Below are 24176 nucleotides of genomic sequence, written 5' to 3' on the forward strand. Positions count from 1 at the left end.
GAGTTAGAAGACAAACATGCTCAGGGTTCCCAGGGTTCACAGCCTGATGGAGGAGCATGGATATATATAGCGTTTATACATTCAACGAGTAGTTATGAGTCAGGCTCTGTGTTAAGCCCTGGGGACACAAACATGAGCAAACAGCACAGCACATTACGGGCTCCAAGTGGTCTATGCCCAGAGGGGAACAGGGGCCCATAGCAAAGGGTCCTGACACGTGTGGTTGGGAGTAGAAAGGGCCAGAAAATCCTCTCAAAGGAAGTGGGGTTTCAGAGCTACCACACACTGATTGCGTGCACTACTAAAGAATCTGCGTATTTCATCCTTAATCCTCACAGCAACAATCCTATTGGGTAGATATTTTATAGATGAGGCCTTAAGTAACTTTGGTAAGTGGCAAAGCCAGACTCTGATCCCAGGGGCTCTGACCCCAAAGTTGATGCTCTTTCTAATACATAAGTTTGCCTCTGAGAACACTGTGCTACCAGCTCTAATGGGGAGAGATGGCAGACTATGAATGAACAGAACAGGAATGTGGAACTGACCAGGTCATCTGGAATGTGTCGTGGAGGAGGTGCGACTTGAGTGAGCCTCGGTAGAATGATTTGGGCCAGGCTTTGGGGAGATTCTTTCATTATTCTAGCGAGTCTTCTGGGTCATGTGCAGGGAAGAACACTCTACGGGCAAGCTTGTCTAACCCCCGGCCCGTGGGCCACATGCGGCCCAGGATGGCTTTGAATGAAGCCCAACACAAATTGGTAAACTTTCTTAAGACATCATGAGGTTTTTTTTGTGATTTTTTTTTTAGGTCATCAGCTATCCTTAGTGTATTTTATGTGTGATCCAAGACAACTTTTCTTCCAGTGTGACCCAGGGAAGCCAAAAGATTGGACACCCCTGACTACGGGGCCAAGGCCATTTGCCTAGCAGTCCAGAGGACAGGGGATTTTTTTGGTGGGAAGGTAAAGATGAGGAGCTGCCTTTGGGTTTTGGGAAACAGAAATCCACTCATATTAACTTACAGGCACTTTGCAGAACCCAAGAGCTAGAAGTGTGCCATGACCTCAGGATTGATGGCTGGGGACAGGGCGGGAACACAGGCCCGGGTCAGCTGCTTCCTCCCTTCTGCCCCGGCTTCTCCCTGGGGTCCACCTCGTCCTTTCCCCTCCAGTGGGCTTTCACTGCCTCTGGGTAGCAGGGCAAAGATGCCTCCAAACACTTCCTAAGATCTAATATCTCTGACCTGCAATTCTAACTCCCCAGGAGGGAGTCTGATGTGTTCCCCTCTGGGCATACCACTATGGCCAGGGAGTAAAGTTGGCTCATCTCAGAGAAGGGGGAATGTAAGCTGGGTAGACCCCCAGAGGTCATGCAGGAGTGTCCTGTGTTGGGAACAGGCCCCCCAAAATCTGGCCATAAACTGGCCCCAAAACTGGCCATAAACAAAATCTCTGCAGCACTGTGACATGTTCGTGATGGCCATGACACCCACGCTGGAAGGTTGTGAGTTTACCAGAATGAGGGCAAGGAACACCTGGCCCACACAGGGTGGAAAACCGCTTAAAGGCCTTCTTAAACCACAAACAATAGCATGAGTGATCTGTGCCTTAAGGACATGCTCCTGCTGCAGATAACTAGCCCAACCCATCCTTTTATTTCTACCTATTCCTTTGTTTCCCATAAGGAATACTTTTAGTTCATCTATTATCTATAGAAACAATGCTTATCACTGGCTTGCTGTTAATAAATATGTAGGTAAATCTCTGTTCGAGGCTCTCAGCTCTGAAGGCTATGAGACCCCTGGTTTCCCACTCCACACCTCTATATTTCTCTGTGTGTGTGTCTTTAATTCCTCTAGCGCCGCTGGGTTAGGGTCTCCCCAGCCAAGCTGGTCTTGGCAGTCCTGGAGAGGTATCCAGCTACAGGCATGGTCAGAACCCAAGTTCTGGGGAGATGGTGCTGAGAGTTTTGCATTTTCACTTTCTCACTCTGCCCTTTAAAGTAATACATTGGCTTCCACATTTATAATTCTATGGAGTTATTAAATCCAGAAATAAAGATTTACTCTTTTAAGCTCTGCATTGTAAAAGCAGAAGTTAAAGACCAGGCAAAGGAAAGCTCACCAGCCAGGCTGAGGGGTCCACAGGGCCTGTGGAGGCCACAGCTGCCAAAAGGAGCTAAGGCCACAGGACAGACCCTGCTCTCCAGCCGGAGAAATAGAAAAGTTCTCCTGGACCAGAGACCACACTACACTGCAAAGGCAGACACAGAGAGGCTGGGTGGCAGGCCCTGAAGAGATCTATCCTGAAGGCCTGAGAAATACCAGAACAGTCTCAGCAGCTCTCAAAATGGGCATGCTTTCCTCTAAACCAGGTAGAGGAGGGGGGAGCAGCGAAAGGGGATGCCCCCAGGAACCTCGGGGAAGGGGTGCCTGTTCAAGGAGAGATGAGAAGAGGCGCAGAAAATCTGAGACTGGAGGAGGAGGAAAAGGAGGGCTTGGGTTCTGTTTAGCTCAGAGCCCATCCCAGAGGAAACATTGACAGCTGAATCAACAACTTCATCCTGTCCATCTCTGCACTGTCCCTCTCCACCATCCAAGGCGCTCAAACATTGGCTCAGCTTCCTTGATTAAAATGAACAAGACAAACACTTTGGATTCTCTGGCAGGCAGATACTAAGACCAGCACTGGAGAAGAGAGGATATTGAGAACAAAGAGGGGAGCTTAGGAGGTAATGCAGGAAACCCTGAGGCCCAGTGTGGCAGAGAGGGGAGCCCTCTCAATACTGCCTTGTGATGGAGAAGCAACATCTGGACCTAAGACCTAGCAGACAGCTGCCTCCACCACAGCAGCCCCTCCTGGTTCTTGGTGCCCTTCCCACATCCCCATCCTTGAGTGTTTACTGTACCATCCAGTGGCCAGGCACTGGGGCATATGTGGGACTTCTCTTTGGGCTTTTAACCCCTCTCTCCTCTACTAGGCCCTTTGCCTTCCACTGTCTTTTGTTCAACCAAATCAGAAGTCATAACCTATTTCTGCCAAGTGATGGGTTTTGGAGGGTCTGAGGGGAGTCTGAGGCTACTTGTGGATGATAGGATTTAGCTACCGGTGCTGTCTCCTGGAGCAGCAGATAATTTAGTTTAATGAATTTGGACAGTTCACTGGATCTGTGCACACAGTTCTACTCACCTTCCATAATGCTTCCAAAATAGCACTAGCTGTTGCACAGGGTCCAGAAAGAGAGAAGAGAAAAGTAATAAACGACAAGGCCCCAGAGATTTCTGCCCTTTCAGAAAAGCCTGAATGAACTTTTCCAGAGAAATTGCAAGCCAAAAAAAAAGATGCTTTTTTTCTTTCTCATGGAGGAGGAATCAGGCAAAGATAGATGCCACAAAGAAGAGCACACACATGTAATGCAGAAGAACCTGGTTACCTGATTTTCATGGAAGTAACAAGGCATTAAGAATGTACTTCAAATACACATGCCTTGGCGTCACTTATACACACGGAGTCTCAGGTTATGCTCTCATCAAGGGCATCAGAGCCGCTCCTGGTGTTTGGTGCTCTAACAAGGTAACTCCAGAGACACAGCCTGACCCTACAGCCTCCTATCACACACTCATACAGCCACACAAGCCAGCAGACAAGCTCCCCTGCCACATGCGGGCACACATACACATACACACACACGCAGTCACACTAGGGAGACGACAAGCACCTCTGCCACACACAGGCGGTGCCCCCTCCCCCCACCCCCACAGTCACACCAGGGAGCAGACAAGCACCTCTGCCACACACAGGCACCTCCCACCCCCAACACACACACACACACAGTCACGCCAGGGAGCAGACAAGCTCCCCTTCCACATGGGGCACCCGCAGTCCCCACGCTGCACTGCCAGCCCTGTGGCCCAGACCCCATTCTCCAGGCCTGTGCTGAGAATGCCCTTCCCCCTCAACCCCTCCCTGTGCACCACGTGTGCCGCAGCCAGCTGTTCCGTGGGCAGACCCTTCCGTGGGCTGACAGGTGGTGATTACTGTTGCCAGCCCCACATTAGGAGAGAATTCAATGCGATAGAGCTCCTGTCCGCCCTGGGCTCCCTATAATAGCGCCTTTGTGAGGTGCTTCACTGTCTTTCTTTCCCCATCCTCATCAACCTACGTCTGGAGCAGCTCTGCCTGAGGAGAAAAGAAAAGAAGGCAAAGGGAGGCTCACAGGGCCCTGACTGAGCCACCTCACCTGGGGCGGGAAGGAGGTCTGTGCTTTGGGGAGAAGGCTGTGCCCCTTTCCCGTACTTGGCTAGGGCAAATAACCAAGAGGACCCCAGGGATGCCTGAGGTGGACTCCTCATGAAAGCAGTGGATCCTGCCCATCAGCCAGCCTTGCCCCTGCGAGCTGAGCACGCAGCAGTGAGGGTGAGGCTGGGGTGGGGGCCTGGTGCAGAAATCAGCAGATTCCTGGAGACTGGAGTCCAAAGCCTGGAGCCTTCCTCCTCCTCTCCCTTCTCCCTTCCCCACATTACCCACTGCAATCCAACGCCAGAGGCCAGGGTATGGGCCAGACAGGGTTAAGTTTCCAGAAGTCCTGATGGGCTTCAGCCAGGTTCAGGGCTGGAGTGGGTAGGTGAGGGTGATGAGGGTGGAGAAGAGGAAAGCAAGAATAGGCTGCGGACCAGGTAAGGCCAACATCTGGGACACGGTCACTGCCCCTCCTCCCTGCACAAACCGCAGACGCTGTGGCAGCAGGAAAATCAGAGCGGTTCAGACCAAGAATGATTGTGCAACCTGGCCCTGCAGGAGCGCAACGCTGGAGGTGGGAGTGGAGGTCTGGGGTGCAGGGCAGAATCCACTTTACAGAGGAGACTTCAGTTCTTACTAAAAACACAGGCATTCAGGGCTCTGGTTTCCACACTAGACTGCAATACAACTAACATGCATTTTGTAGTTCAAAATCCTCTGAGAATCAGAATTGGAATCTCTGCCCCGGGCCCCAGTGTCTCACAGCCAGAGGCACGGTGCCACGGAAGTTCTAGGATGGCTGCTGTGGATTGGCTGCTGTGGATGGCGGTGGGTGTGGAAGGAGGCTTTTCATCCAGCCTCCTAAAGTGGCGAGATTCTGCCACTTCCCCCAGGCACCTCACAGTAAACTCTTCCTCAGCAAAGGGAGCCCCGCCAAGTCTTTAATATGGCTCAAGGAGTGGGGATGGTTTGGGAGGGAGAAAATGGATGGCCAGAAGGAAGTTTGATCTGAGGGCTACCCCAAACAAACACAGGAGAGGAGTAGTGGATTTTCCTTTTAATGCAAAATGTTGCAATACAAAACAATGTGGAGAAAGTCCTGTTCCTCAGGACACTGAAGGGAGGAGTGAGGAAGAGAGGGCAGAGCTGGACGTCTCCTCCTCTTTCTCCCTCCCCAAGTCACTCTGAGGGCAAGAACGCTGCTGCCTGCTCCCTGGGCCTGCCGGCATACAAGGTTAGCGCCCTGGGTCTGGGTCATCCTTAGCCTGAAATTTGTTGACATGGGGCAGGAGAGCAGGAGGGAACATTGAGGGTTTTGACTGAGCTCTAAAAGGATTACTCAGGATCTGGAGTTCTGTATAAAACAAAGGAGCTGAAATAATTTGATTGCCATTGGCTAAAAATATAGAGGATTTGAGCCACATTTGAAGAATGAGGAACAGGAAATTTAGTGGGGATATAATATAAATGTATGGGAGTGAGAAAGATGCAAAAAACAAGGCTAGCTCCTCAAACCTCCTCCTCTTTCTTCCTCATCTCCAGCTTATAGACAATCTGGTAGCCATCATCCCAGGCATAGAGCTGGCGTTCTCGGGGGTTATAGCGGAGGCTGGCATGGGCACCATATCTGCGGGGAAAATAAGGGAGTGCTGCCCGTTCAGGGGTCAGGGTGCCGCTGGCATCAAAGGAGCACTGGATGCGGGCCCGACTGGCAGGACGGGTGTTATAGACGACATAGAGGGTCCCACAGATGACAAAGGCAGCCTCAGCATTCTCTCTGGGACATGGTGTGTCCCACTGCTGCTCTGTGTCCAGTGTCTGTGGATCTAACTTGGCCAGACACAAGTGCCTGTCATCCTCCTGGGTGGCATAGACAGCCCAAAGACCTTCCTCATCAGCTGCCAGGTCGATGTAGGTGTCTGTTGTCAAGCCGTAGGGGGGGATCAACCCCTCTGCTGGGAATACTGAGCTGTCCACCACTGTTCGGTTTGCCAGGTGGAATTTGATGAGCTGCAAAGTGTTCTCCATCTCACCACCCCCGCCAGGTCTTCCAGGAGGCCTCCGGGCAAAATACAGAAAGCCACCATATACCAGCTGCCCTGTGCCTACCCAGGGGAAGGGCACCCGGACTCGGGAAGCTTTCCGGGCAGCCATGGCAAGGGTGAAGTCACGCAGCCTTGGGAAGACAAAGGCTGTGTCATTCTGTGTCCCATCTAACACGTAGATCTTCTCCGTTTGCCCCAGTGGATCCTTGGTCCATAGACCAGCTGGGCCACCAAATCGCTTCAGAATCTTCATTGATCTCACTTGAGAGATTGTGTAGCCACAGTCTGATGAGAAAAGCACAGGAAAAGGAAATAGAGGCAAGAATTAGATGCCTCCAGCAGGAACTCCCCCAAGGTGGGTGATCTGGAGAATAGTGAGCATTTGCCCAGTGGATGCCTCCACTCTTAGGGAGAATTGAGAAAGAGTGGGTACCACAGCAGCCTGGATCCCCAGAACCTCTCCTTAATAGACCTGGCTTTACAGAGGTTTCCCTAAAACAGATTCCAGAAGACAGAGCCACAATGGACTGGGACAAAGCAAAAAAAAGAGTAAGAAGCAAGGAAGAATATCGGTTCTGAGAGAGTCAGGGGCCTGCTTTCAGATCATTTACCTGTCACCATATCGTACTTCTCATTCCTTCTTCCCTTGCCTTTGGTCCCAGGGCCTCCAGTCACCTTCTCATCAAACTCTACACAGGGCAGAGCTGGGTTCTGGGTCTCCAGATAGTCCACCTCCCGCTCCAGACGATCCACTCTCCCGGAGATGGTGTCGGCCTCAGTTCTGAGCGCCTCCCGCTCCTTCTCTGCCACCTCCAGCAGTGGCAGCATCTTGTTCTTGAAGTCCCGTAGCTCAGCAGCATGCCGACTGCTCTGGTCCTGGCACTGGGCCAACCGTTCCTGAAGGGATGGGGGATCAGGAGGGAGGCTGCAGGGTTACAACTCCCAGGCAGGGAGAGGCCCAACTCGGGAGTCAGGAATGGGAAAAAAAAAAAGCAAACTCAGTCAGGCTTCAATATCCCCTTCCACTCCTGCAGAAAAGGAAACCAGATGTGCAGAGGTGCTAAATGTGCAAAGAGCCTAGCTGAGATTCACCTAGGCCCCTACCCCGACTTCATGTCCTCCAGCCTGTGTTCTCTGTGAGTAGTGCCACTGAGCCATCTGAGCCTCTAGGCAGGTCTAAGCGCATGAAGGCGTGAAGAGGTCTCTGCTCCCTTAGCAATTATCCTCTCGGACACTAAAATGCTACAGATCTCTCAGCCTGTTAAAAAGACAGGAAGTTATAGATTCCCTGGGAACCTCCAACTTCAACAGAATCATCACCTCCTCTGGAGATGCAGCCCCACAATCTTGGCTCTCGTTTCCACTCTGTCCCCTTATTCTATCTAATCCCAGAGGTAAAACGCAGAAGTCTATTTGCTTTGGAATTGTTCTATGTGGGGTAAGAGGAGGGCTTGTCATTCTGAAGGTCCTCTTATTAAGAGCGAATTTTCTGTAGACTCTTACAGAGCCCTTTCTTGTTATCCCCAGATCCCTAACAAACTGGTTGAACCAATAGACCTGGAATCTTTCTAGGCTGGGCTAGAAGAGAAAGGGGTCCCTCACCTCTAAAGCAGCTAGTCGGCGTTCCATGTACTCCACAAGGTGGTGCTGCTGTCCCTGAAGGGGTCCCGACCACGACAAAAGGAACAAGATGAGGAGAGGGGTGCTGGGCCCCATGGCAGCCAGGAGAGTGGTGCCAGAGTAGAAGGAACGTACAGTCAGCCTCTTCCCCTCAAGCCTGAGGGTTAGCTTTGGAGGCGGAGTGGGGGCGGTGCCTTCTCTCCTTCTGATCTCTGAGTCTCTCTCACTACTCTGGAATGCTTTCAGTCTCTTTACAACCCCCACCCCCTCCTTTCCGCCAGGATTGATCAAACACAGATGGCCCCATTGCACAGCAGCCAAAAGCCTTAACCACCTCCCGCCTAGGCTGTAGGCTCCTCTGGAGGGGAAAGAGATGGAAACCCGAAGGCAGAGGCCTTCTGGGCAGTCAAGCAGGGAAGCTAGCTGCAGGAAGCAGAAACCCCAGAGAAAACTCAGCAAACGCCATTCCTGTTTCAGGAAAGTTTCACCAGTGCTGACTTCTTAAGAAACTGACATTTTTCATTAATCCTTCCCTTTCCCTGCAATAGAGTGGGTTGTTTTCAGCCTTGTTCAGTAGAAGCTGGGAGCTGGGGAGGTGAGGCTTGAGGGGAGGAAGCAGGAAAAAAATGGCCCAAGTGGTCAAGCCCAACTTATTCTAAAGCTCATTGGCGCCACCTTGTGCTAAGCACCTGGTGTCATCTCTCATGATTAGTATAGAAACTAAGGCTTAGACTTCACCCCATGAGGAAAATTTTCCACAAAAGCCAAATATATTGAATTTAAAGGGGTTTTCACCACTAAAATGCATATTTCCCCCCAAGACTATGCAATTACTACTTTGGGGGCTATGCAAATATCTCTCTGATTTAGCCCAAGAAGAAAATATAACTGAGATTAAAAAAAAAACACACACAAACAGGTCACTGAGAAGTTAGTAAATTAACTCGATTGTCTGGAAGTAAGGCTGACAGCAGTGCTGTTTTACATGGCTTTCCTTTGCCTGAAAGAGACCAGATACATTCTCTCACCAAAACTGAGGAGTGTTCAGTGAGTTCACACTAATTTACTATACATTCATTTATTGCAGGGGGGGCCGGAATCTGATATATATATATATATATATATATATATATATATATATATTATGTTGTTGCAGTCTAAATCAATGTATTCTGACCTCCTTACCACTGGGAGAAAAGACTATTGGTTATTTCTCTTGGTTGTGGTCCAAAAGGGTATTTCTGAGTGTTTCTCATTTCTAGATCCCAACTAAGGCTGCAGGAGCCCAAAATGAATTAATGGCCACCATAAGGTAGACTTGGCCTGACACACGGGCCAAAAAAAAAATCAAATAGAGCATTTACTCAGAGACCTGCAGTCATTAATCCAAACAAACCCCTATTTCTTTATCGGGAGAAATTCTATTCACTTTAGAATCAACAGAATCTGATGAGAGGTTCCTTCTCTAAAAAGGACCATGACTCTAACAGTACAGCTTGAAAGGAGGGGAAAAATAGCAGCCTCCTGTGGTTACTCATCTTTTCATTCTGCTACTGCTATTTGGCAAAATACATGAGGAAATAAAGCTTAATTAGCCTGTCTCAGAAGTCTTCTACCTCTTTCAAAGGGTCAGATCCAGAAGATGTGAAGTAAGGACCCTGGACACTGCATTCTTGGGAAGTATTCCCTGCCAAACCCTATTCATTTCCAGTATGGAGATTTGTATGAAGAATGAAATTATCTGTAGTACTCTACTGATGTTCAAATACAATATGCTTAGCCACTTTCAAAGATGTCATTTATTGATCCCCTTTATATCCTATAACAGAAGTCAAAAACAGCCACATAATTCAGAAAATTTACCCATTTTATTGATGCATTGCAATTGCTCTACATTTTACCATATTATGTAGAAAATACTGAAAATACAAGCTACTTTGTAAAACCAAAGACAAACATTGAATCCAAAGATAAACTATGTTTTACACAATGGACCCTTTTCCCATAGTTAGTATTAAATTTTAAATATCTATTTCTTTTGTTAAAATGATTATTTTACATACTCCCTAAGTACATCTGCATTACAAACATAGCTCAGTAATTCTCAGAAACTATCTGTTTCTAGAGGCTTGTTGTAAAAGAAAGCGCACAACCAAAAAAAGGGAGAAAGCAAAAAAAGTTTAAATCGCACACAATAACTAGCATATCAAATACATTTAATAAAGTAGGAATTCCATTGCAATATCAAGGATTCAAAGCAGAAATACTAACATTACATATAATGTACATATAATGTACTGCTACATGTAGTGAGATTATTTTTCAAGCTGAATTGAAACCACACATTATATAAAGTTTAGCAACAAACAACCATGTAGACATGCTGCACCATCTATCAGTTTAAAAAAAAAAAATCAAAATAGGAAGCAGGCTCGGGCCACTCCTGTCACTGAGAGGCAATTTCATTTCCTATCCTAAAACAAACCATCTCAACTAGTGAATTTTTGCATAATAATGCTGAATAAAACACATTACTGTGCTTGCCTGGCTAAGGGCAGTCAAGCTTAGCCCCTCTAGTGGAGGACAATGGATGAGCAATCACAAAAGCAGGCTCAGAATGGCCAGAACTGTTTGAAATGGAGTTCTTATTCCTGGGGTTGGTATTTCAGCTGAGCACTGAAAATAGTATCACCTCCTGGTCACCTCTGGAGTGACCAAGTGTCCCTATGAGCCCAGAGTGGCTACACTGAACCCTTCCCCGCTTCTCTCACCCGGAAAGGAAGAAGCTGGAAATGCAAGTTCTGAGAGAGGACTTAAAGCCTTAAGCTGGTTTGAGGTCAGGTCACTGTGACCCAGGCCAGCTGCTCACTAAATTCACCAGGCTTCCTCCCTTCCTGTCAGGGCCAACAGGGCTAACCCCAGGGACAGAATCTAAAGCCACAGTGAGCACATACATACACATTCAGCAGACACAGGTAGATTTTTATGTTGGAAAATCGGAAATGCCAGTTTGCAGACTAAGACTGAAAAATCTCTAAGTTTTTAAAGCCACACACTGCTAGTCAAGTGATTAAGGTAACAATACAAGCTCTTGGTATTATCCTTTTCTGTGGAGTTTAGACTCCTATCTTAAGTGGTATCTGCTTACTGGACTGGGGTGCAGGAATGGGATTTGGTTTTGTTTCCTGCATCTCATTTCTTACAAAAACAACAAATCTTGTCCCTTATAGAACAAAAGACAAGGAACAAAAAATTTGTCCTTTAGACACTAGACCTGTGTTCCAACAAGAAAATCAGAATGTGCTTGGCAAAAAGGAGACACAAAGATCACACATGTTGACCAGAAAACTGTATGACACTAGTGACAGAAATTATACAAACTGCTTGTCTATCTTGACCAATATAGTGCTGAAACCACAACTCAATATAATGATTTTAAAAAATAAAGAATACACAACATGTTCCTAGTAGGCTGTACTGACTACCTGCCCCGTCTTGGAAGCCCTTACTCCTTACAATGAAGAAACTCCAAATACTTTGACAGCTCCTTGGTGTTCAACCTGGTACAGAGCTGGCTGACCAGGCTCCATGAAATCTCCCATCTCCATCCTGCACCTCCTTGACACCATCTCTATCAACATAGAACCAGTCCTAAAATTATATCTCAAATATATCATTTTCAATTCAGATGGAACACACCTGTATTTTAGGATTAACCTTCTTTCCCCAAATCCTTTATGGGCAGGAATGTCCCCATCCCCAGTACCTTCTACTTGACCCAGATCCATGCAGGAGCTGAGAGTACAAGGACAATTTCACAGCTTGAAGGGCCCCAAGACTATACAAGCTGTTAAAAAAGAAACCTCAAAAGCCTCAATGACTCAACAGGCTTTGGTTCCTTCTCTATATTCTTCACCAGCTAAGAAATCTTTCTGTGAGTTCCTTGTCACCAGTGGCACCACAAAACTCCTCATAGTATGGGGACATGGTAAGCAATACAACAGGCTCTTTGGTATAAACACATCTGTTACATGTTTTTTTCAACAAGCAAATATTTTACTAGGAATGTCAACTATGTGCAGGAAGGACTGCCACATGGGAAAAGGAAAAAAAAAATTCATTCTAAAAGTGATTGCACATACTTTAAAAGAATGCATATTTAATATTGGCTTGACTCCTCTCACCTGCTTCCTGAATTCTCACAGAAGCAAGGTAGCAACGCACAGTGAGAGAGCCACATGGGGAAAATGCTTCTGTGAGAACTCAGCTGAGAATCCAAAATGGAAAGGGGTAGAGGTGGTGGTAAAGGAGAAAAGCTGCTGTTTTTATTTTTCAATGTTGGCAGGGAAACTGAGGACAATGCATTTACACAACACAGCTACTAATCCTGTTCTGATAAATCCCAGTGAACAACTTAGGGTCCACGGGGGCTTGCTGGTCCATCCTAAGGCAAGCTCACTGTAAACTCTATTAACCACTACATTATCATATAAGGCACTACAATAAGGGAATGAGGAAGAAAGGGAAGGAAGAGACACACACTGAAAAACTCCTCACCAGACACACCTGTGCAAAACAATTCCAAGGGTCTCCTCTCTTTGCAGGCAATGCCCCTGCTCATTCAGCACTACAGTAATATGCTCTAATATAATTGCAATTAGTTCACATACATTCCAACAAGTATCAGTTCATTTTGGTTTAAATACAATGGAGACATCAATCCATCTCCGGGATAACACTGGAGGATCACATACACACTAAGTACACAATTCAAGTGTAATCACTACACATTTGATTACAAATAACATTTTGGGTTAGCAGGAAAAATTGCTTGTTATATTTTTCTAATCAATATGTACATATTTAATTATGTAAAATATTAAAACACCACCATTACAAAACTTCTAAAATATTTTTAAATTCAGTAATAAATTTTTAAAATATTTTTTGCAATTCCTACATGCACTTATTATATAAGTCTTAATAAGAGAGCATTCAATTTGCTGCTGGCATACAAAGGAAGCTACTTTAAAATATAAAAGCTATACACAAGAAATGTTCTTATCTGGTTTCAGGTTTTTTTAGCTTTCTCCCCAAACAAATCACATAAAACAGAAGGGAGAGATGAGCAAAACAGAGGTGTATTATTGAAAATTCATACTAATCTTTAGGCAAAGCTCATCAATGCCAGTATCTCATAATAGACAGATTTTGCATATAATAAAACCACCACCACCATATAATAATAACCACCTTAATGGCTTTTTCAATAAAAAAATTTAAGCTGAATCAGAGAGAGAAAGACTTTTAAAAAATAATTTAAAAAAGAATTCATGGTGCTTCATTTAAAAAGAATACTTGGTGTTTTCACGTAGATATAGATTCTCTCACATTAAGTTACCAGCAAATGGTGAGCTGCCTTTTAAACACTACTTTATAACAAACACAGGAGCAATTGAGAGAATCCCAATAGTAACAGAGTAATACGTAACCAGCTTTGCAAAAGTAACAATTGCCCATTAAGTATGACATTAAAACAAAACTGAAACTCTGTAAGTTTAAATGTCCAAAAAACAAATGTGAGATTTTGAGGAGAAATGCCTGATAGTAAAAATACGACTTATGTAAGCCGCTTTTAAAATAAAATAGGCAAGTCTGAGTTTATAAACAAACAAAAAATAATGATTTTTCTTTTCTTGTCATCAGATTTCAACTCCTTCTATCAGCATTTTTCCTGACCAGCAATCACAATAACACAAAATGAAATAAAGAGGGGCTTCATTTGTTTTTAAAAGCATTTATAGAAATAAAGTCAGAGAGACAAAATATTTTTCAGAGGGTAACTTCAGAACAATCTCTCTTCCTTGGTAACTGCAGAAGATGGGCATCTGAACTCTTCCAAGTACCAAAATTGCTGTCACAAAAATAAAGAATTTAAAAATAGGGCAAACTTTGGGAAGACTACAACAATGCAGTCAACACTGAGACAGGTTCCCCTAGAGAAAAACCTTCTGCTTCAGTGGGCCCCTGCAGAACAAGTTGCTGGCTAAGAAATTTCAAGAGGGTAAAGGAGGATCTCACCACAGCCCAATATTAAGAACTCAGGGCCAGGAGAAGGTAGCCATGACTCCTCCTCCCTCATGCTCACCAACTATAAGTAGGAATACTGGCTGATCTTGGTAGGACTCAGCGGGTATCCAGTGTAAATTGTTGAGCCTCGAGAAGACCCAATGTAGGATTGGGTGGCAAACTGGTGTTGGTACTGAGCAGGGGCCACGCTGGCAGAAGTGAGGAGGCTGGGCCCAACACTGACAGGGACCTGGTGCACCAAAGTGCTAGGGTGAGTGGTATAGGCTGCAGCATGCCTTGAGGAACCCTGTGGGGAGAAAAGATGAGCAATGGAGCTGGTTGAGCCCAGTGCAGCAGCAGAAGTCGGGGCAGCATACGTATACAGATGAGCCTGGCTTGGCAGGTGAGCAGGGGCTGGGGCAAGGTGTGGGTGTCCCGTCGAGTGTAGCGGGCTGCCATGCTGGAAGGTGTACGGGGCTTGGGAGAGAGGGGCCACAAACGCCTGCTGCCTGCGGGGAGCTGGGTTGCTGCTTCTCTCCTGCGAGGTTGGAGCTGCCGATGACTGCTGGTTCTGGAAGAAAGAAGGAGGAAGTGAGGAATCTTGAGGTCACTCCGGCTCAGGGCACCAAAGGCCAAGTTAAGAGCTCAGGTCCTGACTTGTACTGTTTCCGAAAGGGTATAGCACATAATCTCCCAGACTGGCATTGAATGCTGTCAGAAACCAGCCACCCCTCCCTCTGCCTCTTAGCAATACAGATCCTAACCTGGGTCAGGTAACAGCAGTTTGCTTATAAGCATGACAGGAAGAGGGAGAATCAAGAGATCACAGGGTTCCCCACTCCTGCAAGTTAGTAACTGGTGACTCAACTCACCCTGTTCTGGCGTCAGTAAATTTGAATTTTTCCTGACCTTTATTTCTTACCATTGCTTTCTTTTGTTCTCGTCCTCTAAGTTCTTCATACCCCTCTTGAAATGTGGAGCCTAAAATACATGCACTAACTCAAACTTACATTTTCACTTGCACGTGCTCTCTCTCACACACCCTCATATTGACACCTTCTCACTACTAGTGGACATCATACAAGCACTCGAATTTTAGCTTCTAAGAGTGAACACAAATAGAATAAAGTAAGGAGAGAAGCAGAAGGGTGGGTTGGGGCTGGGGGTGTTCAGAGAGTAGCGAAGTCCCAAATCCCAGACTCCAGCAACAAGTAGGACCTAGAACCAGTTGAACTTGGTGGCCAATGAGCTTTTCACAATCTCTTGACTCAAGTAACCAATGTAAGGATCAGCTTACTTATGGCCTGGGGGATAAAGAGAATCTGGTCTCAAAGCATAGGCCTATCACAGACATGGTTAAAGCATCCCAGGCTCTTACTAAATCCCAGACGTTTCTCTAACCTTCCAGGGTAGACTTAGGGAGGTCTGACGGAAAACCTAGAATGTATATCCCGAACACACTTACAGAGTGAATGAAGAGACACAGTATATGCAGTACGACGTAAGCCATAGAACACAAAATTGTTTGACACAAAAGGGGCTTCATTTGGCTTTATTCAGCATCCAGCCAGAAGCAGGGTTCTCCAGAAAGTAACAACAGTGCAGGGACCAAACAGAAGGCAGTAGCCCGTAGTGCTTACCTGGCTAAGGTTGAGTGGTTGTGCTGCACTGGTCCCCCCGCGTTGAGCTCGATACCCTGTGGGGGTGATACAGCATCCAGATGACTGCCCACTCACTGAAGCTACTGGCTTGGTCTTATTGCTCAGGAGACCTAAAAAAGCATCAGGCTTAATAGTTATGAGTAGACATCACTGAGCTAACCTCAGATGGCATCATATTAATTAGCCCACATCTGTATGTAGTTTGCAAGCGTTAAGGTCTTATGTATGTCTTACTTCCTCAATTCTATTTACACCAGAAGAAAATAACCTGTTATCACCCATTTCTTTTCCGTCTTGGCACAAATCTCCATATGGGATCCTCAAAATGTTCACTTAAATAAATATTATAAATATTTTAACTATAATCTCTTGTTATATACAAGGAACGACTGGAAATACAAATATGCTAAGACACCATCTCTCTCTCCAAGAGTTTACAGTTTTATGTAGGAAGGGATTAAACAAGCACAGAAATGATAACGTGAAGCTGAGAAAGCTATTGATAATTCTTAGGATATTAAAGTGTCAAGAGAGTTTAAAAGAAGGCAAAATTCTATCTTGTTGGGCACTTACTGTCTTCAAACTCTAAGAAATTACAGGACAGCTGAATGTGAAATTTTGCTTGCTTCTGTGTTCCCATTAGGAAAACCAGAGCATTTATTCAGTGTCTCATGTGATAGCCTATATTCTCTGGACCCAAGAGCGCACGGAGGTCCTAATAATTCTATTCAGTAGCCTAGCATCAGGAAGCTCTCTCCCTTGTCTGCAATGGGACAACTGTCTACTTCTGAAAAGAATCACACAGAGGCATAACACAATACCCTCAAATTACAACCCTGTTTATGTCTATGGCAGTAAGATAATACATAATAAAACATAACTTATACAAGTATGGCCCAGGTTTATGTTGACACCTAAACTTCACCAACCCCTTCCTTGGTATGAAGTTGTCACTGAAAAGCAGCTGCCTTGACAAGACTACATTGCCTGGGCTCCCTTGCATCTAGGTGAGGCCATGTGAGAAGTATTCACTATTTCCACTTATTTCCAGCCTAAAGAGGTTAAGACATGTGTGTGCCTCCTTCAAACTTACTTTCTCCTTCTGACTGGATGCTCAGGAATCAAACACTTGTACCAAGAAATTATATGAGAGAGAAGTAAAATTCTACTATGTTATGCTACAAAAATCTAGGACTTGTTACTGTAGCTAGTATTACTCAACTAACACAATAACTGAATCAGGGAGCCTAGAGTATCTAACAGAGCAAAGAAGATGGAAGTAATTGGGTTGGTAATAAAACCATCAAAAGCATCACTGCTATGACACTGGGTGAGAAAAAAAATCTAAAGAATATAGCTGTTTTCCAAAACACTTTTGCAGTCATTTTCAATATTATCAAGTCCTGTCTACATCTCGATTGCCAAATTCAAATCATCTGTGGCAAACCTAATTACCTGCTAATTCTTCTTGCAATATCACACATCTTGTCTGCTTTCTCCCATCAGCATTGAATGTGTTTCTGAGACTACAATCTCATTTGTATATTAATCCAAGCAAAATAAACACAGGAAGATAAAGTGATGGCCAAAAATAATTTCACATTGTGCAGGGAACTGATTTCTGAATTAAGGACTCTTTAAGAATGTCTACACCACTGGTCTGTACCACGGACATAAGTGGATTATGGCAAAATATTTAAGCATACACACATCAAAGGAGAATTCAACTCAAGCTGTGAAGATACACTCACCCGAGGCCTGGGTTGCTACAGTGCAGTCACCAAGCTGAGTTTTCAGTGGAGGCACAATAATGGTGCGGGCGCCAGTGCCATCTGCCACAACTCTGCCAGGCCCCTCCAAAACAGGTCCACTATTGCCTCGGAGAGCACTCAGGGTATCAGTGGAATAAGGGCTGCTCAAAGAAGAGTCAGAGTCTGGAGAATCATTGACAGTGACATAACTGATGACATTAGACCTTGGCTTCAGGCCAGAGCTGAGGAAAAGAAAAATACATGAAAATTGAATTGTTCTTTTTTGTGTGTGTGACAGGGTCTTGTTCTGTCACCCAGGCGGGAGTGCAGTGGAGTGATCACAGCTCGCTGTAACCTCAACCTCCTGGGCTCAAGCTATCCTCCCATCTTAGCCTCCCAAGTAGCTGAGACTACAGTTGTGTACCACCATGCCCAACTGTTTTTATCTTTTGTAGCGATGAGATGTCACTATGTTTCCCAGGCTGGTCTCAAATTCCTGGGCTCAAGTGATCTTCCTGCTTTGGCCTCCCAAAGTGCTAGGATTACAGGCATGAGCCACCATGCCAAGCTTCAACTGCCCTTTTAAGCAATGTTTCTTAGATGATCTGTCTCTGGTTCTCCCATGATAACAATGATAAAGATGGTAATAATAATGGTAATACTAGCAGCAGGGTACTTATGTATCAGGCACTACTCTCATGCTCTACATACATCTCACTGAATCCTTACAACAACCCTATGAAGTAGGTACTATTAACCCCATTTTGCAGATGAGGAAACTAAGGAATAGGGAGATGAGGAACTTGCCCAGGGTCACACAAGAAGTGATGAGTGGTAAAGACAGGATTCAGACCCAGGACAGAGTGACTTCAGAGTCCACACCTCTAACACCTCCTGTATGTTGCCTCTACCATCTTACAATTGGTCCTTTTGAACTAACAGGCTCTAAATTCATTCTAAATTTTCTCTTCCAAGTTCACTTAAACTTCATTTCTGTATGACTCTGTAAAGTCTCCTAAGTTACTTTCATGTGTGAATCCTACCTTCTCAGGTAAAAGCAAGAGGTCATTCCCTCTTCTGCATGCCCAACACCAAAAGCCCCATCAAAGGCTATGCTTCCAAAATGTCTTTTTCTTCGGCCCTTTTTTTTGGGTGGGGGCGGGAGGGGATGCAGTCTTGCTCTGTCACTCAGGCTGGAGTGCAGTGGCACGATCTCAGCTCACTGCAACCTCCGCCTCCTGGGTTCAAGTGATTCTCCTGTCTCAGCCTACCGAGTAGCTGGGATACAAACATGTGCCACCACGCCCCACTACTTTTTGTATTTTAGTAGAGACAGTGTTGTGCCATGTTGGCCAGGCTGGTCTCGAACTCCTCACCTCAGATGATCTGCTGGCCTCAACCTCCCAAAGTGCTGGGATTACAGGCGTGAGCCACCGTGCCCCGCCAGTCCTTTCTTTCACAGGCCAAACTGGGCCCACTTGCCTGAAGCCAACAGTCGAAAACCAACAGAGCCAGGAACCATTCACTTATCTTACCTACTGGGCTTGTATTTGTTGTCCTCTTCCTCATCAGTGTCACTTCGGATAGTGATGACACTCACAGGAGGGCTGGGAGTATCTGGAATGATGATGGGCTGATGCTGATCTTGGACAGGGACTAAGGAATTATAAGAAGATGTGGTGCGGAGGGGACTGCTCCCAACCAGAGAATAGACTTGGGAAGGCAGAACATCTAGAGAGGACCTGTAGGAAAAGTTCACATGGAAAGATGATTCAGTCCTTGGCCTTCCAAATTGTGTATCTTTTCCCCAGACTGCTTTCCAATTTACTCATTGATTCCTTTTTACATAATCATTAAGCAAATACATTTAACTATACAAGTTCCAGGGAAAATACGCACCATGCTGGCAAGAGTTTCCAGGGACAAGAGCACCAAAATACAAAAGACATTTTACTTTTATAAGCCCTTTATCCCAGGATTAAATTTCACTCTGTAAAGTAAAATAAAAACGTCATAAAATGCCCTAGATTCAAAGTGGCAGCAGAGAGAAAGGACCATCATAACCAGAACACACCTGGTGTACATGCCCAGATGAAATGATTTGCTCTTCCTCAATATGGCAGCTACTTGCTGCTTCAGATCTATATTATATGTCTATACATTGTTCCAAATGCAAGGCAACTATCTCTCAAACTGGCACAGTTTTAACTACCAGCTGTAACACAGACTCACTTGGAAGAGACCGGAGCTGACTGCTTATTCTTCTTCGAAGGGAGGGAACTGGATTGTTGTTGTCTGACAACATGGGCAACACCAACATTCAGAGGCTGAGCAGTGGCCAATGTTACATGGTTAGTCAGCAAGGATGGCTGCTGCATGATAGTGCTGTACTGGTTGCCATGAGAGTGGGCATTCCTGTACCAACAGAAAGAAAGAGAGAAGAGTGAATTCCAAAACCACTGAAGAATCAGGACCAAACAGACATCAAAAGCAATTAGCCAAAATGCAGCTGCATTTTATTTTTTTAAAGTTGAGCACCTACCATCTGATAAGAGATTAATAACCAGAATATGTAAGCAGCTCAAACAACTCTATGGAAAAAAATCTAATAATATGATCAAAAAATGGGCAAAAGATTTGAATAGACATTTTCCAAAAGATGACTTACAAATGACAAACAGGCATATGAAAAGGTGGTCAACATCTCTGACCATTAGAGAAATGCAGATCAAAACTGCAATGAGATATTATCTCACCCCAGTTAAAATGGCTTATATCCAAAAGACAAGCAATAATAAACGCTGCCAAGGATATGGAGAAAAGGGAACAACTGTACACTGTTGGTAGGAATGTAAGTTAGTAAAACTATTACGGAGAACAGTTTGGAGGTTCCTGTGAAAACTAAAAATTGAGCTACCATATGATCCAGCAATCCCACTGCTGGGTATATACCCAAAAGAAAGGAAATCAGTATATCAAAGAGATATCTGCACTCCTATGTTGCAGCACTGTTCACAGTAAGATCTGGAAGCAGCCTAAGTGTCCATCAACAGATGAATGGATAAAGAAAATATGGTACATATACACAATGGAGTACTACTCAGCCACAAAAAGAATGAGATCCTGTCATTTGCAACAACATGGATGGAACTCAAGATCATTATGTTAAGTGAAATAAGCCAGACACAGAAAGACAAACCACATGTTCTCACTTATTTATGGAATCTAAAAATCAAAACAATTTAATTCATGGACATAGAGAGTAGGATGGTTACCAGAGGCTAGTAAGAGTAGTGGAGGGCTAGTGGGGAGGTAGGGATGGTTAATGGGTACAAAAAAAAAAAAAAAGAATAAGAACTACTATTTGATAGCACAATAGGTGATTATAGTCAGTAATAACTTAATTGTACATTTTTAAATGACTTAAAGAGTGTAATTGGATTGTTTGTAACTCAAAGGATAAATGCTTGAGGGGATGGACACCCCCTTTTCCATGATGTGCTTATTTCACATTACATGCCTGTGTCAAAACATCTCATGTACCCCATAAATATATATACCTAGTAGGTAATCACAAAAATTAAACATTAAAAAAAAGAAAAAAGAACTTTCATTATAAAAGATAAAGTTGGGGACCTAGATTACCAGGCTTTAGGATCTCAGTGTATGGTTTCTAATCACTTAAGACCCTCTTTAAAAAATCTAGAAGAGCCGGGCGCGGTGGCTCACGCCTGTAATCCCAGCACTTTGGGAGGCCGAGGTGGGTGGATCACGAGGTCAGGAGATCGAGACCACGGTGAAACCCCGTCTCTACTAAAAATACAAAAAATTAGCTGGACGTAGTGGCGGGCGCCTGTAGTCCCAGCTACTCGGGAGGCTGAGGCAGGAGAATGGCGTGAACCTGGGAGGCGGAGCTTGCAGTGAGCCGAGATTGCGCCATTGCGCTCCAGCCTGGGTGACAGAGTGAGACTCCATCTCAAAAAAAAAAAAAAAAAAACTAGAAGAAATGATTCCTGACCTTCAGAACCTATTGCTTTCCTATATTCAAAGTTTTCTTATAACACCATCTCCTAGCCTGATATGGGTTCTTAAAGGATTCCAACAGTGTCAAATTTTCCTTTATTTTCTTACTAGTCTCTCTCCTTATTATCAAGTGCTCCCACCCTATGGGATCTGCCCTTACAAATCTCCTAGAGTAACATAGGACACTTGCCTCCAGTCGGCTAGCTGCTGTCCACTCCCCATGGCCTCTGGAATCATTGCTGTGGGCTGGACAGAGTTGTGTAGAGCTACCCCAGGCAACTGTTGCCAAGTTGAAGGCAGGAGAATTTGCTGAGTCCCTCCAGGCCACGCCTGCTGTAAGGAAACACACACAAAAAACATCCAGACTTGATTCATTCTTGGCTTTTTCTTCTGTTTTTCTAAAGAAAGAAAAATTCATATCTTAAAAGAAATTCCTTGTAGATTGTTAACTTGCAGAGATTAAAAAAGAAAGGTCAGAGGGGCTCAAGCTACAAGTCTTATGAATGGGGAAAGAAAACATACTGCTTTCTCTTGCCCACCCCCATAACCTGACCACCCGGGTATTAAAGAAAAGAAGATCCCTGCAGTTAAGAGCTTCTATTATACTGTAGAGAAAAGGAGTCTGAGAGTTCAGAGATAAGAGCTGGTTAAATGCTGGAGTTTCATTTTTGCAAAAATTCTAAAATATATTCCTAGAAAGAGTTAAGAGGACTCCCTGGAGATTAAAAATTTTTTAATCTGACTGCCACTCAGATAAGATATCAGATCAATTCAACCCATAAAACAAAGGGCAGAGCTGTTCCCTTTTTTAAAAGGGTAGTACTTGGAAAATGGAACCAGATGTGGATGACCAAAGGCCTAATCCTTTTGGGAAAAAAATCTTATGCCAACAAGAAAAAGCTAACTTCATCATTTACAGCCACATAATGGAATTTCAAAATAAGACAAAAGTAAGATGTTTATGAAATAGAAGCAGAAAGCATCATACTTTGTTTCTAATAGTTACCTAAAATATGTTTTTATGTATCATTTGCAGGAATATTTCCACATAAAAACTAATCACTACAAGAAAATACATGATTTCTAGTTTTAAAAAAGCCATGTCACTTGCAATAAACTGAGCAACAAATGTTTTCTGTACTTCTTCCTCACAGAAATTCTGGCATTTTTTGAAAAAAAAAATGAGAACAGATTTGGAAGTTTCCTTTTTAAACTTGAATTCTGCAGTATGATTACCTACAATGCTTGGGTACATATGGTTCTGTTTCTTGAATTTCAAATTGCAAGGCCATCAACACACTGTTTTAAAAATATTTCTGCAAGTAACAAATCCACTTGTTACAAATACTGGTTCCAAACAAGAAGCCTTCAAAGCAGAGAAACTGCAAACACGTCTGCTACCATAAACAGAATTTAAAACAAAACAAAACAAAACAAAAAATAAAAGAAGTATGTTAAGTCACACCATGCGTCTTTCCATAAGCCAACACCTGCACAAGACAAAGCATGTAGTTTAATACAAAGCAAGAAATAACATTCCAATGTGAGGCAGAAATCTGGCGTTCCAAGCGACGAACTGTTTTGACAGAGGAAGAACAAAAATATGCAAAGCTTAGCAAATGGCTAGTGCAAACTTAAGAGAAGCAGCAAAGGAGAAGTGTCAACTAACATTCCAACCTCGAAACTACAGATGAGTGAGTTAAAACCAGTGGCTTGGATCAATCAAGTTGGAAATATATCTGACTCCCTCACACTCAGGTTTTATGCTTACAAGAAAATTAATCTGGAAATGACAAAGACTTTTAAACTGAAAACCAAATTCCAACCAAAGTATGTTTCTGGAAGTGTTTTCACTCACATGAATACTTAAGAAACAACAAAAGAAATTTAAAGCAACTTTGAAAACAGAGAAATAACAGGATTCAATAGTGCCTTTCAGGTTTTTGGATGCTTACCTAATTTTAAATTTCAAATGATAAAATGCTGGATATCCAATAAACAATTCTAACTCCCCATATAAACCAAAACACATCCAAAAAATCACTCTTAAGTTTACAAATCCTGAAACACACCTCAAAGTCTTGTTTGTTTTTTCTATCTCTAAGCCCAATACTACAATTGGAGCTATATTAAGTAACTATTCCCCATGACTTTTAATAACAAAGATATTGTATTTGCATAGTTTGTTGGCCATACTTTCAACCTTTGTATAAAGACCTATTTGTAAAATAATTAATTCCTCCCAAAACTCCTAAAAATGTGTTCACTTTTAATTTCAACCAACAATATGACCTACAATATGATCTACATTCTAAAGGGAATATCTTTAAATGTAAGATACAAGCTGCCACTGATCATGAGTGGCAAAAAGAGCTATCTTCATGTGTCCATAGAAGGATGGTTAATATTAACTGACAAAGCAATAAATTACGAGCATCTTAAGCATTTCCACATGCAGAAAAGTTTTAGAACCTTCAAACAGCAAAAAAAGGAGAAAGCTATCTTGCCAAGGAGTTCAATTTTGGCCATCCGGGTACCTGTAGCTGAGCCAATTTAAGGCCATTTCCTTCATTCTCAAGGATCAGAGGGTAAAAGGCAGAAACAAGTAACAGTGTTGAAGCTCTTCTGAGGCTACATCAAGAGCTTTTATCACACTAGGCTGGCAAAGAAGAATCAAGGGATCTGGCTCCTTACAGAGCCGCATAACCATCAGTCAGACAGTGCTACAGCAAATGTTGGGGAGGAAAACAATGAGACATTAAAAGATGT

General features: G+C 44.1%; 2 protein-coding genes across 7 annotated transcripts in view; both read right to left on the minus strand.

Annotated features, from left to right (window-relative positions):
• Window positions 1–5278: 5278 nt before the first annotated feature.
• Window positions 5279–8043, minus strand: OLFML3 (olfactomedin like 3). Of its 2 annotated transcripts, none has more exons than XM_032154927.2 (3): window positions 7886–8043; window positions 6895–7180; window positions 5279–6568 (listed from the first exon to the last, which is right to left on the minus strand). In XM_032154927.2, the coding sequence occupies exons 1-3, from the start codon at window positions 7997–7999 to the stop codon at window positions 5748–5750; spliced, it is 1221 nt and encodes a 406-aa protein (XP_032010818.1). In that variant the 5' UTR covers window positions 8000–8043; the 3' UTR covers window positions 5279–5747. The 2 variants fall into 2 exon arrangements, with proteins under 2 accessions (XP_032010818.1, XP_058295428.1); XM_058439445.1 differs by lacking the exon at window positions 7886–8043 and adding an exon at window positions 7388–7441 and having other exon boundaries at window positions 5289–6568.
• Window positions 8044–9752: 1709 nt separating this feature from the next.
• Window positions 9753–24176, minus strand: part of HIPK1 (homeodomain interacting protein kinase 1) — a 49317-nt gene continuing 34893 nt past the window's right edge. For 3 of the 5 annotated variants that reach the window (XM_058439438.1, XM_032154928.2, XM_058439440.1), the window contains exons 11-16: window positions 21598–21740; window positions 19617–19799; window positions 18920–19126; window positions 17385–17626; window positions 15613–15743; window positions 9753–14543 (exon numbers count right to left, since the gene is read on the minus strand). In XM_058439438.1, coding sequence (XP_058295421.1) covers window positions 14055–14543; window positions 15613–15743; window positions 17385–17626; window positions 18920–19126; window positions 19617–19799; window positions 21598–21740 — 1395 coding nt within the window. In that variant the 3' untranslated portion in view covers window positions 9753–14054. The remainder of the gene's footprint in view (window positions 14544–15612; window positions 15744–17384; window positions 17627–18919; window positions 19127–19616; window positions 19800–21597; window positions 21741–24176) is intronic. The other 2 variants (XM_058439439.1, XM_032154930.2) reach the window with 2 other exon arrangements.

The sequence above is a fragment of the Hylobates moloch genome, unplaced genomic scaffold, assembly GCF_009828535.3.
Source record: "Hylobates moloch isolate HMO894 unplaced genomic scaffold, HMol_V3 SCAFFOLD_5, whole genome shotgun sequence".
Taxonomy (NCBI): domain Eukaryota; kingdom Metazoa; phylum Chordata; class Mammalia; order Primates; family Hylobatidae; genus Hylobates; species Hylobates moloch.